The following is a 12,715-nucleotide window of genomic DNA, read 5'->3' as shown; positions in this document are numbered from 1 at the left end:
TTAGCAGTTAGTGACTGTGCTCACTGATAACTGATAGTTCAGTTTGTTCTTAGTTCATAGCTCATCTGTTAATAACTGGTGCTTATTAAACTGTAATAAACTGATGAGTGTGTTGACTCACATAAAGAAGTCACTCGTTCATACACAGTCAGAAAGAAAAGGTACGACACTGGGACTGGGGCAGTACCCCTCTTGTCACTGTGGTGGTACCCTCAGGGGTACATCTCAGTACCTTTAGCCAGGGAACATAACGGAACCATAATCCACTGAAATTGTTGGACTGACTGATTCACCCCACTGCTCTCTCTCTCTCTCTCTCTCTCTCTCTCTCTCTCTCTCTCTCTCTCTCTCTCTCTCTCTCTCTCTCTCTCCTTCTCTCTCTCACTCTGTCTCTCTCTCTCTCTATCTCTCTCTCTCCTTCTCTCTCTCTCTCTCTCTCTGTCTCTCGCTCTCTGTCTCTCTCTCTCTCTCTGTCTCTCTCTCTCTCTCTCCCTCTCTCTCTCTCTCTCTCTCTCTCTCTCTCTGTCTCTCTCTCTCTCTCTCTCTCTCTCTCTGTCTCTCGCTCTCTGTCTCTCTCTCTCTCTCTCTGTCTCTCTCTCTCTCTCTCTCTCTCTGTCTCTCGCTCTCTGTCTCTCTCTCTCTCTCTCTCTCTCTCTCTCTCTCTCTGTCTCTCTCTCTCTCTCTCTCTCTCTCTCTCTCTGTCTCTCGCTCTGTCTCTCTCTCTCTCTCTCTCTCTCTCTCTCTCTCTGTCTCTCTCTCTCTCTCTGTCTCTCTCTCTCTCTCTCTGTCTCTCTCTGTCTCTCTCTCTCTCTCTCTCTCTCTCTCTTCTCTGTCTCTCTCTCTCTCTCTCTCTCTGTCTGACTGTTTACTGCTTAAAACTGCTTGTTTGTGTTCAGCTGGGTGGGCTGTGGGGGGCTGGTTTCACTTCTTCCTTAGTGCTGCTGATGACCATCAGTGTGTCAGTCAATAATACCTGTTTTTTTCTACAGCACCTTTATTAAACTCAAAGCAGGTAACAGTGAAACAGAACGAGTGCAGAAACAACAGAAAGAGCTCTAACATACAGGAAAGCATCAGCTCCATCTGAATGAACATGTAAAGGGAGGTAAAGCACTGAGTGAACAGGGGGTTTGAGTTGTGTGTTAAAGACAGAGATAGAGGGAGTTCCAGAGGTTTGGAGCTGTTCCACTAAATCAAATATGACGCCATGATTATGATCAGATTGTGAGAGTTTTATCTAAAATCAACTATGTATGTTGATACTTTCAGAGAGGGAGGTGATACAAGTATTAGGGTAATAATTAGAACATCAGTTTTATTGTGTTGAATTTAAGTAAATTAGAGCTTAACCAAATCTTAACATCACAGATACAGGTAGTTAGAAAGGGAGTTAATATAGATTTGGATATCAGAAATGTAACAATGAACACATAATCCATGAATTTGACTGTTGGACAGCATATAAACTATAAAGACAGGGGGGCCCATAACAGAACCCTGGGGAACACCCGGAGCATCAGGAGCAGTGGGGGATTTGTGTTGCTGTATAGTGAAGAGCAGAGATGAATATTAACTAGTTATATTTCCTCAACAGTTCCATGTATTAAAATACAGGTGATTTGTTTTCTCCTGACTGTTTTCAAATTATAATACTTTATTTCCACTCAAGTAGTAATCTACTTTTTACTGAGTTATTCATATTTACTTCATGATTTATGTGTTAAATTCCATTTTATCTCATTGGTGATCTCTGTACTGCTTTGTGATCGGTCACATCTCTTTGAAGTCAGAGTCCATGGTGGGTCACTCTGTCTAACAGCTCATCACCTGCTACTGACCACTGTTTCCATCAGGTCCAGTTAGACTCTTGGGAAGTTCTGCACTGTAGGAACACAGAACAACAGTGTAAGTCGTGTAGTGTGAAAGGTGTTGAGTGAAAAGAGCAGCTTCAAATCAGACTCCAGTGAAAGTGTTGATACTTCAGGAAATAATGACTAAAGTACTATGAAAAGTACAATTTTAGAGATTATTTTCTCCAAAAGATCCCAGAAAGGTGTTACTAAATAAACTTCTTATGCATTTTGTGGTAAAATAAAATGCTAATGCCCAAAAGAGAGGTGTGAGCAGCAGCAGACCAGCCCAATAATGATTAATCAGAACCCTCTACATCACTCTGTGAGAGGTTGTAGTTTATCTTATCAACAGCTGTGGCGATGCTAGTGCCCATAAGGGGTTTGTAATGTATGGTAGCACCAAGCTAACAGTGGTGCATGTTAATATTATATGGAAAATCTTCCTTAAACAGACCCTCCAAGCTTATAACAGACATTCTGTCTACATATTTTAACTGTGTTTCTGTTTTACAGGGACTTCTTCAGTAAAGATCTGACCTGAACCTGTATCTCTGTAATGTTATTGGAGGAGCCTGTTATCACTTCTGTTCAGTTTCAGTGACGTAGTTTCCTGTTCCAGACCTACAGTGATGGTATTTTTATCATTCCTATAACTAACTTTGATTATTTGATTAAAAAAGGAATTTGTAGTTTTAAATAAATTCTATATTTTGAATAAAATAAATATAAATTGTTCATTATTTTGCTATTTTGGAAAGGCTTTTGACTGCATTTGACCTACACAAGCAGAGAATACATGAATTTCAGTAACTGATGTTTACAGTGACAGTTTATGTGTATAAAAATTAAAATCTTTTAAACCTGAATGTTTTTTAAAAGAATACAGTTTTTTAACTGTATCTTGGCTGACCAGCTGGACAGATAATAATTCTATTACAAATTCCTCCGATTTACATGTAACTGCTTAGTACTCACCCTGTAAAGATCATCTCCTAATAAAAGCTGAGGAGTCTGAGTTTGTTGAAGGACTTCTTCAGGGACTCCCTCTTTCTCAGGACTGAGAGAAACATCCATTTCATAATCTGTCCAGATCCTTATAATAAACTTTAGAATAAATGAGACTGGAGCTGAACTCTAGAGCTAGTTCCAGACCTGTGGAGATCAGGAAATAAACCCCTAAAATCACAAAGCATTTCCAGTCTAATGAACAGAAGAACAAACTCCATCTAAAGTCCTGATTTCCACAGAGTGTGTTATTGTGTGTGTCCATCCTCCCCCTCAGCACCTGCAGTAGAGTCCAGAGTGCAGTCTCTGTGCAGCTGGACTGAGGGGGTTTTTGTACACCTACTAAACACTGTGGGAACACGTAGCTACCACTGATCTCATGTAAACTCTGACAGTAATAATCTCCTGCATCTTCAGTCTGGACATTACTGATGGTCAGAGTGAAGTCAGATCCAGATCCACTGCCACTGAAACGAGCTGGAACACCATCATCAAGTGTGTCTGCTGAATAGATCAGAAGTTTAGGAGCTTCTCCAGGTTTCTGCTGATACCAGGATAAAGCAACATCAGCATACACGGCAGGGCTGGTTCTACAGCTGATGGTAACTGAGTCTCCTGGAGAAACAGTTTTCACTGCAGGAGTCTGAGTCACAGTTATCTGACCACTGGATCCTGAAAAAGTAAAAGAAAAAAAAAGGATGAAAACATTGAAAGAAATATTGTATGAAACGTAAAATACAACACAATGTACATCAAACAGGACAGAAATTAATTTACACAAAGATAAATGAGTGAGTGACCTTGAGTCCAGAGGGTGAGCGTCCAGATGAAGATGGAGACCAAAGTCATGGTTGCTGTGGGTGAAGTTTGTGGGGCAGCAGCTCTCAGTCATGAAGTGTTAAACTCACAGGACTATAAACACCAGCAGAGCACTGAAGCGTGGGCTGATCATGCAAAGTGGAGCCTCTATGGAAATGGACTCACCAAACACCTCCATAATAAACACGTCTGATTATTTAGATCTGATTAAAAAGTATCAGCTCAGTTCTGTTCATTCAGTGTTAGACGTTCATCTCTAAAGCTCATCAATAGTTGATGAGTGTAGAAGAGCTCAGGGTGAACAGTGAGGAGTGATGGAGGTTTATGTACAATGACTTCACTGAAATGTAGCACTGTGGTTCTCTTTCAGTGGAGGAACCAAACTCACTGTGAAAAGAGACTTTTATTCTATTTAAACAGGAGATTCATTTAATCCCCTCATTATCAGCTGCAGATCATGATGACCAGCTGGTCTGAGGTCAGTGAGATTCTCCTGGATGAAGACATTCACAGGTTTTTTTTTTTTTTTTTTTTTTTTTTTTTTTTTTTTTTTTTTTTTTTTTAACAACCTGTCATATCTGGCCATTTTTGCAATCGGAATGGTAATCCGAATGTACTGATGTACCAAACATATTTGTTTTCACAAGAAAAAGCTCTATAGGTTACTAAAGCCTATTCTTGTTAAAGTTTTTATTTTATTTGTTTGGCCAGGCCTGACAGGCAATAAAAAAGAGGACAGGAAAGAAAGAGAAGAAGGGAGGAGAGAGAAAAAAAAAAAAATAATAATAATAATAATAATAAATCATAATAATGATAATTAAGTAAGTAAATAAATAAATAGAAAAAAAAAAAAATAATAATAATAAAAAAGAGAGAAAAAACAAATAAAATAAGTAAATAAACAGACAACTAAATAAAAATAAATAGATAAATAAGTAAGTTAAAAAAAAAAAAAAAAAAAAAAAAAAAAAAAAAAAAAAAATGGGGAGGGGAAAAAAACAATTATACAGATATACATACATATACATATTCACATATACATATACATATATACACCCAGACATAATTCTACTATTTGCTGCTACATACATACACATGTTTACATATCTATACATATGCCTCTATACATATACACCCACCCACCACACACAATTCTACTGTTTGCAACAATGTGTATATGTGTGTATATGCGTTCACGTGTCATGTGTCATGGAATGTGCTCAGCAATGAGGGCAAGAAGCCGCAACCATGCCCCCGTGGTCCAGAGACAGATAGGGAAGGACCCGGGGGACCCGGACCATCCACAGCCCATTAGGAACTCAGGAGACCTGAGGCCACACGCTCCGACGGCCACCGCGTGCACGCCCCAGAGGACGAAGAATGGAGGCCCCAGACAGAGCGCCCACAGACAAAGGGCAAGTGACCGGAGAGCCAGAGGCAATGAGCAGCCCACCCCCCCCGGCAGGCCAACATCCCCAGCATGAGCCGAGCATGCGGCCCCCGAGGGCCCAGGCGCCCGAGACCGGCCGACCCCCGGCAGGACCCCCCCCCCCATGCCAGAAAGGCCCAAACCACCCTCAGGACACAACCGCCAAGGGAGCAGGGCAGGGACCACGCCACGATGTCCAGTCATGCACCCAGGGACCCACAGGGCACCCATACCCCGGGTGTGGGGCGGAGTCGGCAAGCAGCGGGGAGCGGTGGGGAGGGGTAACTCCTGCCCACCACCATGTACCACAGATGTCCAGGCTCAGCAAGTCATAGACCCAGGCCCAGCTGTCCACACACACATGTTCACATGCACCCACACACACCCACACCCACACTCGCACACACCAGTCACCCACTCATGCATACACACGGAACATACATGGACTCACAGTATCGGCGGGCGGACACCAGCACGGGTCAGCGGTAACCCAGGGAGGCAGCCACCCCGGCCCCGAATGACCGGCCGGTCTCCCCCCCAGGCAGGGTGCACCAAACCGGTGTGAGAGGACCTGCCCACCCCCCCCCCCCACACACTCAATATGTGTGAAATGAAAAGAATGTGTGTGAGCTACAGTGCAATTAAAATTGGAGGGACAGAGGCAATGTAGTACTGAATAACCACACTGCCACGCTGCCCCCCAAGGCCCTCAATGTCTAATGTGTAAATAAAATTGAGGGGCAGGTAGCAGTGAGCAGATAAGTGAGGTCACATCAGCAGCGCCACCCACCATCCACTGAGTGACACCTGCCCCCCAAAGCCCTGTGTGTACTGTACTGTGTCATGAAATGTGTCATTGTAAGGGGGGAAAAAAAGGGGAGGAGTGGGACATCACGCATCACAGCGAGCAGAGCCAGGTAGGTGGCCCTACTCACTGTAGCATGGGCCCCCCTCCCCCAGAACCCCCATGTGTAGTGTGATGTTTGACTGAGTGGGAGGAGGGGAAGGGTCAGGATAAGAAAGACCGAGAGGCAGAGAACTACCCCTCGGAGGAAGAGAGCCAGCTGGCGCTAGCTCACTAGGCACCCCGGTTTCCTACACCCGGCCGCGGCGCAGGGAAGGCCGGCCCAGGGCCCGAAGCGGCCAAGCCCCCAGGACACCACCGCGCTCCAGGCCGGCGCCCGCCCACACAGCTGACACAGCACAAAACATACACACCCACACGCACACAAGAGACAACAATTATCACACATACACATACTCACGGTTACAATACACATACTCACGATTACAATACAAACACACACACATACATACCAACACAAACACACTCACCCGCACAAACTTCACACACACCCATATATACGCAAACACAGTGGTCCTGGGTCCAGAACCAACCAGCCCTATGTGGTTGTCCCCCTACTTGAGTGCCCCACCCCTCCTCCCGGGAGGCATCAAGAATCCTGGAATGCCAGACAGACACCCCGGCGCGCCCCAGACCCCCATCACCCGGCGGTGCGCCCAGGGGGGCACAGACCCCTCCAGCGCAGGGAGGAGCCCAAACGGGGGACGGGCGACCCCAGGCGCCAAGGCCCCAGATCCCACACCCCGGCCCACACAGAGGAGGCCAGCCCCCCGGACGGGGCCAGCACCCACCCCCACGGGTCCCCAGGTCCCCACCCCAAGACCGTGAGCGCACACATCCAGGCCCCCCACCATCAACAACAGGGCCCGCACACAGAAACCGCAGAGCGTCAGCCCCCATCTCCAGTCCAAGAGCCATCAGACATCCAAATCCCCCAGCCCACCCCCAGCCACCTGCTGGGTACACCACAAGACAAGACTACAGCCGGTTACCCCCATCACGTGATGGAGCTGATCAGTGGGGACCAGAGGGATTCAAATGTAGTCAATTGATTTTTAGTGGTAGCAGACATTCTTTCCAGACTAATGTGGTCTAGAAGTAGGTTTCTGTAGTGAGTTATACATAAATCATTTTTTGATTTCCACTTCATGAGGATAGTTTTCTTGGCGATGCATAAGGCAGTAAGAACTATAGGTGATATATTCGTTTCTATGTTTAATTCACTTATATCACCTAAAATGCACAGTTTTGGTGAGGCTTGGATATCACAATGGAACCATGTGGATAAGTCTTCACATATTGTCTGCCAAAATCTCTGAACTGGCATGCAAGACCATATAGCATGCATATAATTTTCAATATAATTACCTGTGCAGTTAGTGCATATATTTGTTTCTCTGAGGCCCATTTGGAACATTCTGTGCCCTGTATAATGTATTCTATGGAGAGTTTTGTATTGTATAAGTTGTAAATTTGGATTTTTAGTCATTTTAAAAGTATTTAGACATATCTGTGTCCAGAAATTTTCATCCGGGATGATGGAAAGATCTCTCTCCCATTTTGTAATTGGAAGGGATATTGAATCATTAATTTTTAATAATAATTTGTATATTTTTGATAACAGTTTAGGGGTATAGAGGTTTAGAAAGTCTGTTATCCACACAGGGATTTCTAGATTTAGATTACTTAGATTAAATCTTGCCTGTATGATGGACCTCAATTGGTGATATTCCAGAAATTTGCTACTGCTAATTTCATATTTTAAAATAAGATCTTCAAATGAAATAAAGGTCCCATCATGAATAACATGTTCTAAATTATTTATTCCTTTTTCTTGCCATTCTGAAAAATTCAGTACTGTCTTTTTCCGACATATATCGGGATTGTTCCAAATGGGTGTTAATTTACAAGGGATTAGTGAAGACTTAGCCATCTTTAAGAATTCCCACCAGGCTATCAGGGTGGTGCTTATTGTAAGGCTTTTAAAGCAATTGTAATGTTTAATGCTGGAGCTAATGAGAGGTAAGTCAGATATTTTCAATTTCCCACAGAGTGTTTGTTCCAGATCCAGCCATGGGCTGTCTGAGCGGTTTGATTTCATCCACCTTGAAACATACTGTAGTCTATTGGCTAAAAAATAGTGATAAAAATTTGGTAGTTCTAGACCACCGCTGCATTTTAGCTTTTGTAAAGTCTTCAAGCTTATTCTAGATGTTTTACTTTTCCATAAAAATTTAGAAATATATGAGTCTAGCGACTTAAACCAAGCAATAGAAGGTTTATTAGGGATCATTAAGAACAGATAATTTACTTTAGGCAGAATCATCATTTTTATTGTGGCAACTCTCCCCATGAGAGATATAGGTAGAGAGTTCCAACGTGTGAGATCGTCCTCTATTGTTTTTAGTAAAGGAATATGGTTCAGTCGTACCAGATCTAACAGCCTGGGAGAAAAATTTATACCTAGATATCTAATGTTGCCCGACTGTAGTGATGTAGGTATGATGTTCTGAAATTTACAATTCAGAGGCAAAACTGTTGATTTACTCCAATTAATGGAGTAATCTGATACAGATGAGAACTTATCTATAAGTGTGATTGTCTTTAGAAGAGCGGTTTGTGAGTTCCCGAGGAAAAGTAATACATCATCAGCATAAAGGCTTATTTTATGGTCTGTATTTTCTGTTTGGATTCCTTTGATGTTTACATTCTGTCTGATTTTTGCTGCTAGTGGCTCAATGAAGATGATAAACATTGAGGGAGAGAGTGGGCAACCTTGTCTAGTTCCCCTCTGCAGACTGAAGCTTTGTGAAATAAGATCATTTGTCCTAACCCGTGCATTTGGAGAGCTGTATAATGTTTCGATCCAGTTTATAAAGGATGGGCCAAATCCAAATTTATGTAGAACTGCTAACAAAAATTTCCAATTTACCCTGTCGAATGCTTTCTCTGCATCTAAAGAGACTACTATTTTTTCTAATTTGTTAATGGAACAGTAATCTATTATATTTATTAGTCGGCGTGTGTTATCGGCTGAGTGCCGGCCCTTGATAAAACCTGTTTGGTCCGAATGTATAATATATGGAGTGATTTTTTCTAATCTTCTTGCGAGAACTTTGCAAATAATTTTAAGGTCTACATTAATAAGAGAGATTGGGCGATAGCTAGATGGAAGTGTTGGGTCTTTGCCTGGTTTAAGAAGCAGGCTAATGTTGGCAGAGTTCATGTTTGGGGAGATTGTGTGGTTATTCTTGATTTGAGTCACCATTCTGAAAAAAGTAGGTTCTAACACAGGCCAAAATTCTTTATAGAATTCTGCTGGGAACCCGTCTGGGCCTGGGGCTTTATTATTTGGAAGGTGCTGTATTGCCTTATAGAATTCAGATGATGAAAACGGTGAATCAAGAGTTGTAATCTGATCCTCATTTAATTTAGGTAGATTTATATCATTAAGAAATTCTTCAATTTCAGCATCAGATGGATTAATCTGTGATGAGTATAAGGCTTCATAAAAGTCTTTAAAGGAGTTATTTATTTGTTGTGGGTCATGAGTAATATTACCGACCGAGTCTTTAATAGAGTGAATAGCTGTTTTTTCTTTATTCAGTTTTAACTGATTGGCCAGGAATTTTCCAGATTTATTTCCATGTTCAAAGTTTTCCAGACGCAACCTCTGCAACATAAATTGTGTCTTCTTATCAAGTATTTCATTTAATTCCAATTTAAGTTTCCTCAGGCTGTTAATTATATTTTCTTGTGGTGATGCAGCATAGGCATTTTCTAAAGATTTAATTTTCTGTTCCAATTCTAATATAAGTGTTTTTTCTTTATTTTTCTTATGTGCGCAGTAAGAAATTATTTTACCCCGCATTACTGCCTTTCCTGCTTCCCATAGAACACATGGCGATATTTCCGGCAGATTATTTTGTTCTAAGTATATAGCCCACTCTCGTTTAAAATAATTAATGAAATCTTGTTCTTTAAGTAATGATGTATTAAATCTCCAGTTCCTAGTTGGTGGTGTAACTCGTTTCTGTGTCAGAGACACAGATACAGGTGCGTGATCACTAATAGTGATCGGATGTATCTGAGTGTCTGTGATTTCCGTCATCATGGAGCTACTGACTAAAAAGTAATCCAGGCGGGAGTGGGAGTGATGTACTTGTGAGAAAAAACTATAATCTCTCAGAGTGGGGTGATGTGAGCGCCAAGCATCGCAAAGACCAAAATCCTTCATGTATTGTTTAAGAATGTCTGCAGACTGCCAGTTTCTTTGACTCACTGCTGTACTAAGCCTGTCAATCTCTGCATTAAGTACCAGGTTGAAGTCCCCTCCTATTACAATTGTGGTATCAGAGTGATCAGCAAGTGAGGTGAAGAAGGTATGAAAGAAGGAGGGATCATCAACATTTGGTCCATATATACTGGCAATACATAAATCTATATTCTGAATAGATAGATTAAGTATTATAAATCTGCCTTCGGGTCTGACATCGTGTTTCTAATAGAGAAGTTTATCCTTTTGTTAATTAATATAGCTACACCTCTTTGTTTAGAGTTGTAACAGGCTGAGTACATATGAGGAAACTGTGAAGAGGAGAGTGTGTGTGCAGATGTTCTGGACACATGTGTCTCCTGTAGGAACACAATGTCAGCCTGCAAGTCGTTAATCGGTTAATAATTTTCACCTTCTTCTCCCTTGAACCAACTCCACGCACATTCCATGAAAACAAACCTCAGTGTGCTCATATTGAAATTAATCGAGAAAGTGTTGCGTGCTCACTGAAGATGTGTGTGTGTGGATGTGTGTGTGAGTGTACATTGCATGTTATGTGTCCTGTATAGCATTGTGTGTGTTGTGTAGCAAACATGTTGGATGCAGAAGAAAAGAAAAGGAAAGGGTGCTCCAAAGTGACAAATATAGCAAAAGAATGAGGGGAAGAGAAAGAAAAAAAAAAAAAAAAAAAAAAAAGAGAAAGAAAAAAAAAATAAATAAATAAATAAAAATAAAAATAATAATTACTTAACATAAAGTCCACTATGCTGTCTAAACCGGCATTAATTGTTATATATAGACATGTAAAAAAAGAAAAAAAAACAAAACAAAGAAGATGGAGAAAAAAGGCGTTTGTATACACAGGTCACCTGATCAGTATAGCCATGGCGTGGTTTCCTGGTCGCGATAGAGCTGTCCGTTTATATAGAGTTTGTCCACCGCAATGATAGCTCGTGAACCTTCTTGAATATGTTTTTTCCGGAGAGGGAACAGGATTTTGCGTCGCTCCAGGATCTCTTTAGGAAACTGATCGTTGACGCTGAAGTCCGTTCCTCTCAGCTCCCGTCCGCGGCTCTTCACCAGCTCTTTCTGCTTGAAACGTTCGAATTTGGCTACGATTGGTCTGGGTCTGTGTGCCCCGGGTCGCTTAGCTCCTATACGGTGAACACGATCGAAGTTGATGGTTTTAACAGTGTCTTCCGGGAGCTTCAGGTAGGATTGCAAGAACTCTTTCACTGTCGTTTCCGGGTTTTCCTCCGATTCTCCGGTAGACCCGAAACACGAGGTTGTCCCTCATGCTGCGGGCCTGGAGCTCGGTGACGGTTTCCCTGATTTTTTTTATTCTCCTCCGAGAGCCGGGTCATTCCCTTGGTGAGGGAATTCACCGACTCTCTGAGAGCGGCGTTCTCCACAGCAAGTGCTTCCACCTGCTGTTGGCTGAACTCTACCGACTCCCGGAGAGCCTGAAACTCCTTGTGAAGAATTTCCAAAATGGAGAGGCGAGCGTCGAAACTGGACAGCTTCTTATCGATGGACTCCAAAATGTCCGCCACTTCGCTGGACTGAGAAGAAGCCCCTGGTGAATCTTCTGGGCGACTCCTCTTGGTGGATGGAGCTCCTTTGTTGCTGGACGGAGTGTTGGTTGGTTTTCCCATTACGACTCGGTCGAAACACTCGTCGATGTAAGCTTGCAGACTGTCCAGATCTTCTTCACCGTCCTCCAGTGTACTTCCGGTAGTGAGTAGTTTATTAATATAAATTTTATAGCTTTTAAAGTTGTTTTATAACTGTGTTGGCTAAGAAAACTAATCCATGTGGTTTATAGATTACTGACTTGCTGCCTTGCTCAATATTGCCGAGGTTCGCGTTGAAGTCTGCGTTACTACAGCATAGCGTCTTCCTGTCTCTTCCTCTTCCTGTCTCCTGTCTCTTCCTCTTCCTCAGGTTTTAATGAGAGGTTTGAACTGTTCTATGACACTTCATCTGATGGTAGTTAGATTAGGAGTTAGGAAAGTTCTAGTTGTTCCACTGTGGAAAGAGGACCAGTAAATGTTCTCCAGTGCTAGAACGCATTAGTGCTGCTGCATAGCTTCCAGTTCTTTTGAGTTCAGTCTGAGTTCTTTACTGTGATGAATGGTGATGGTCAGTGTTGTTAGAGAGGGAGTTCAGCTGGAGATTCAGTGCAGTGCTGTGTGTTGATCTTGAGGGAGTTGGCTGAATGAAGCTGAACATCTGGTGATAGTGCTGCTCTATTCTGGGAGAAAGAGGACGACTCAGGCCTGTTCATGCAGATCTGAGTTCCACCCCACTGCTCTCTCTCTCTCTCTCTCTCTCTCTCTCTGTCTCTCTCTCTCTCTCTCTCTCTCTCTGTCTCTCTCTCTCTGTCTCTCTCTCTCTCTCTCTCTCTGTCTGACTGTTTACTGCTTAAAACTGCTTGTTTGTGTTCAGCTGGGTGGGCTGTGGGGGGG

General features: G+C 42.6%; 3 gene segments (V, D, J or C); 2 read left to right on the top strand and 1 right to left on the bottom strand.

Annotated features, from left to right (window-relative positions):
* The window catches only part of LOC108416665, a 137,024-nt gene that overhangs the window by 29,315 nt on the left and 94,994 nt on the right, over positions 1 to 12,715 (bottom strand). The window contains 1 exon segment of the V gene segment in view: positions 8,073 to 8,076. Coding sequence covers positions 8,073 to 8,076 — 4 coding nt within the window.
* LOC108416138 overlaps positions 1 to 12,715 on the top strand; it is a 143,147-nt gene that overhangs the window by 53,964 nt on the left and 76,468 nt on the right.
* Positions 1 to 12,715, top strand: part of LOC108417185 — a 107,605-nt gene that overhangs the window by 51,101 nt on the left and 43,789 nt on the right.

Source organism: Pygocentrus nattereri, chromosome 11 (genome assembly GCF_015220715.1).
Source record: "Pygocentrus nattereri isolate fPygNat1 chromosome 11, fPygNat1.pri, whole genome shotgun sequence".
NCBI classification, from domain to species: domain Eukaryota; kingdom Metazoa; phylum Chordata; class Actinopteri; order Characiformes; family Serrasalmidae; genus Pygocentrus; species Pygocentrus nattereri.
The sequence above is the reverse complement of the archived record's forward strand: the minus strand, read 5'-3'. Positions and strand labels throughout refer to the sequence as shown.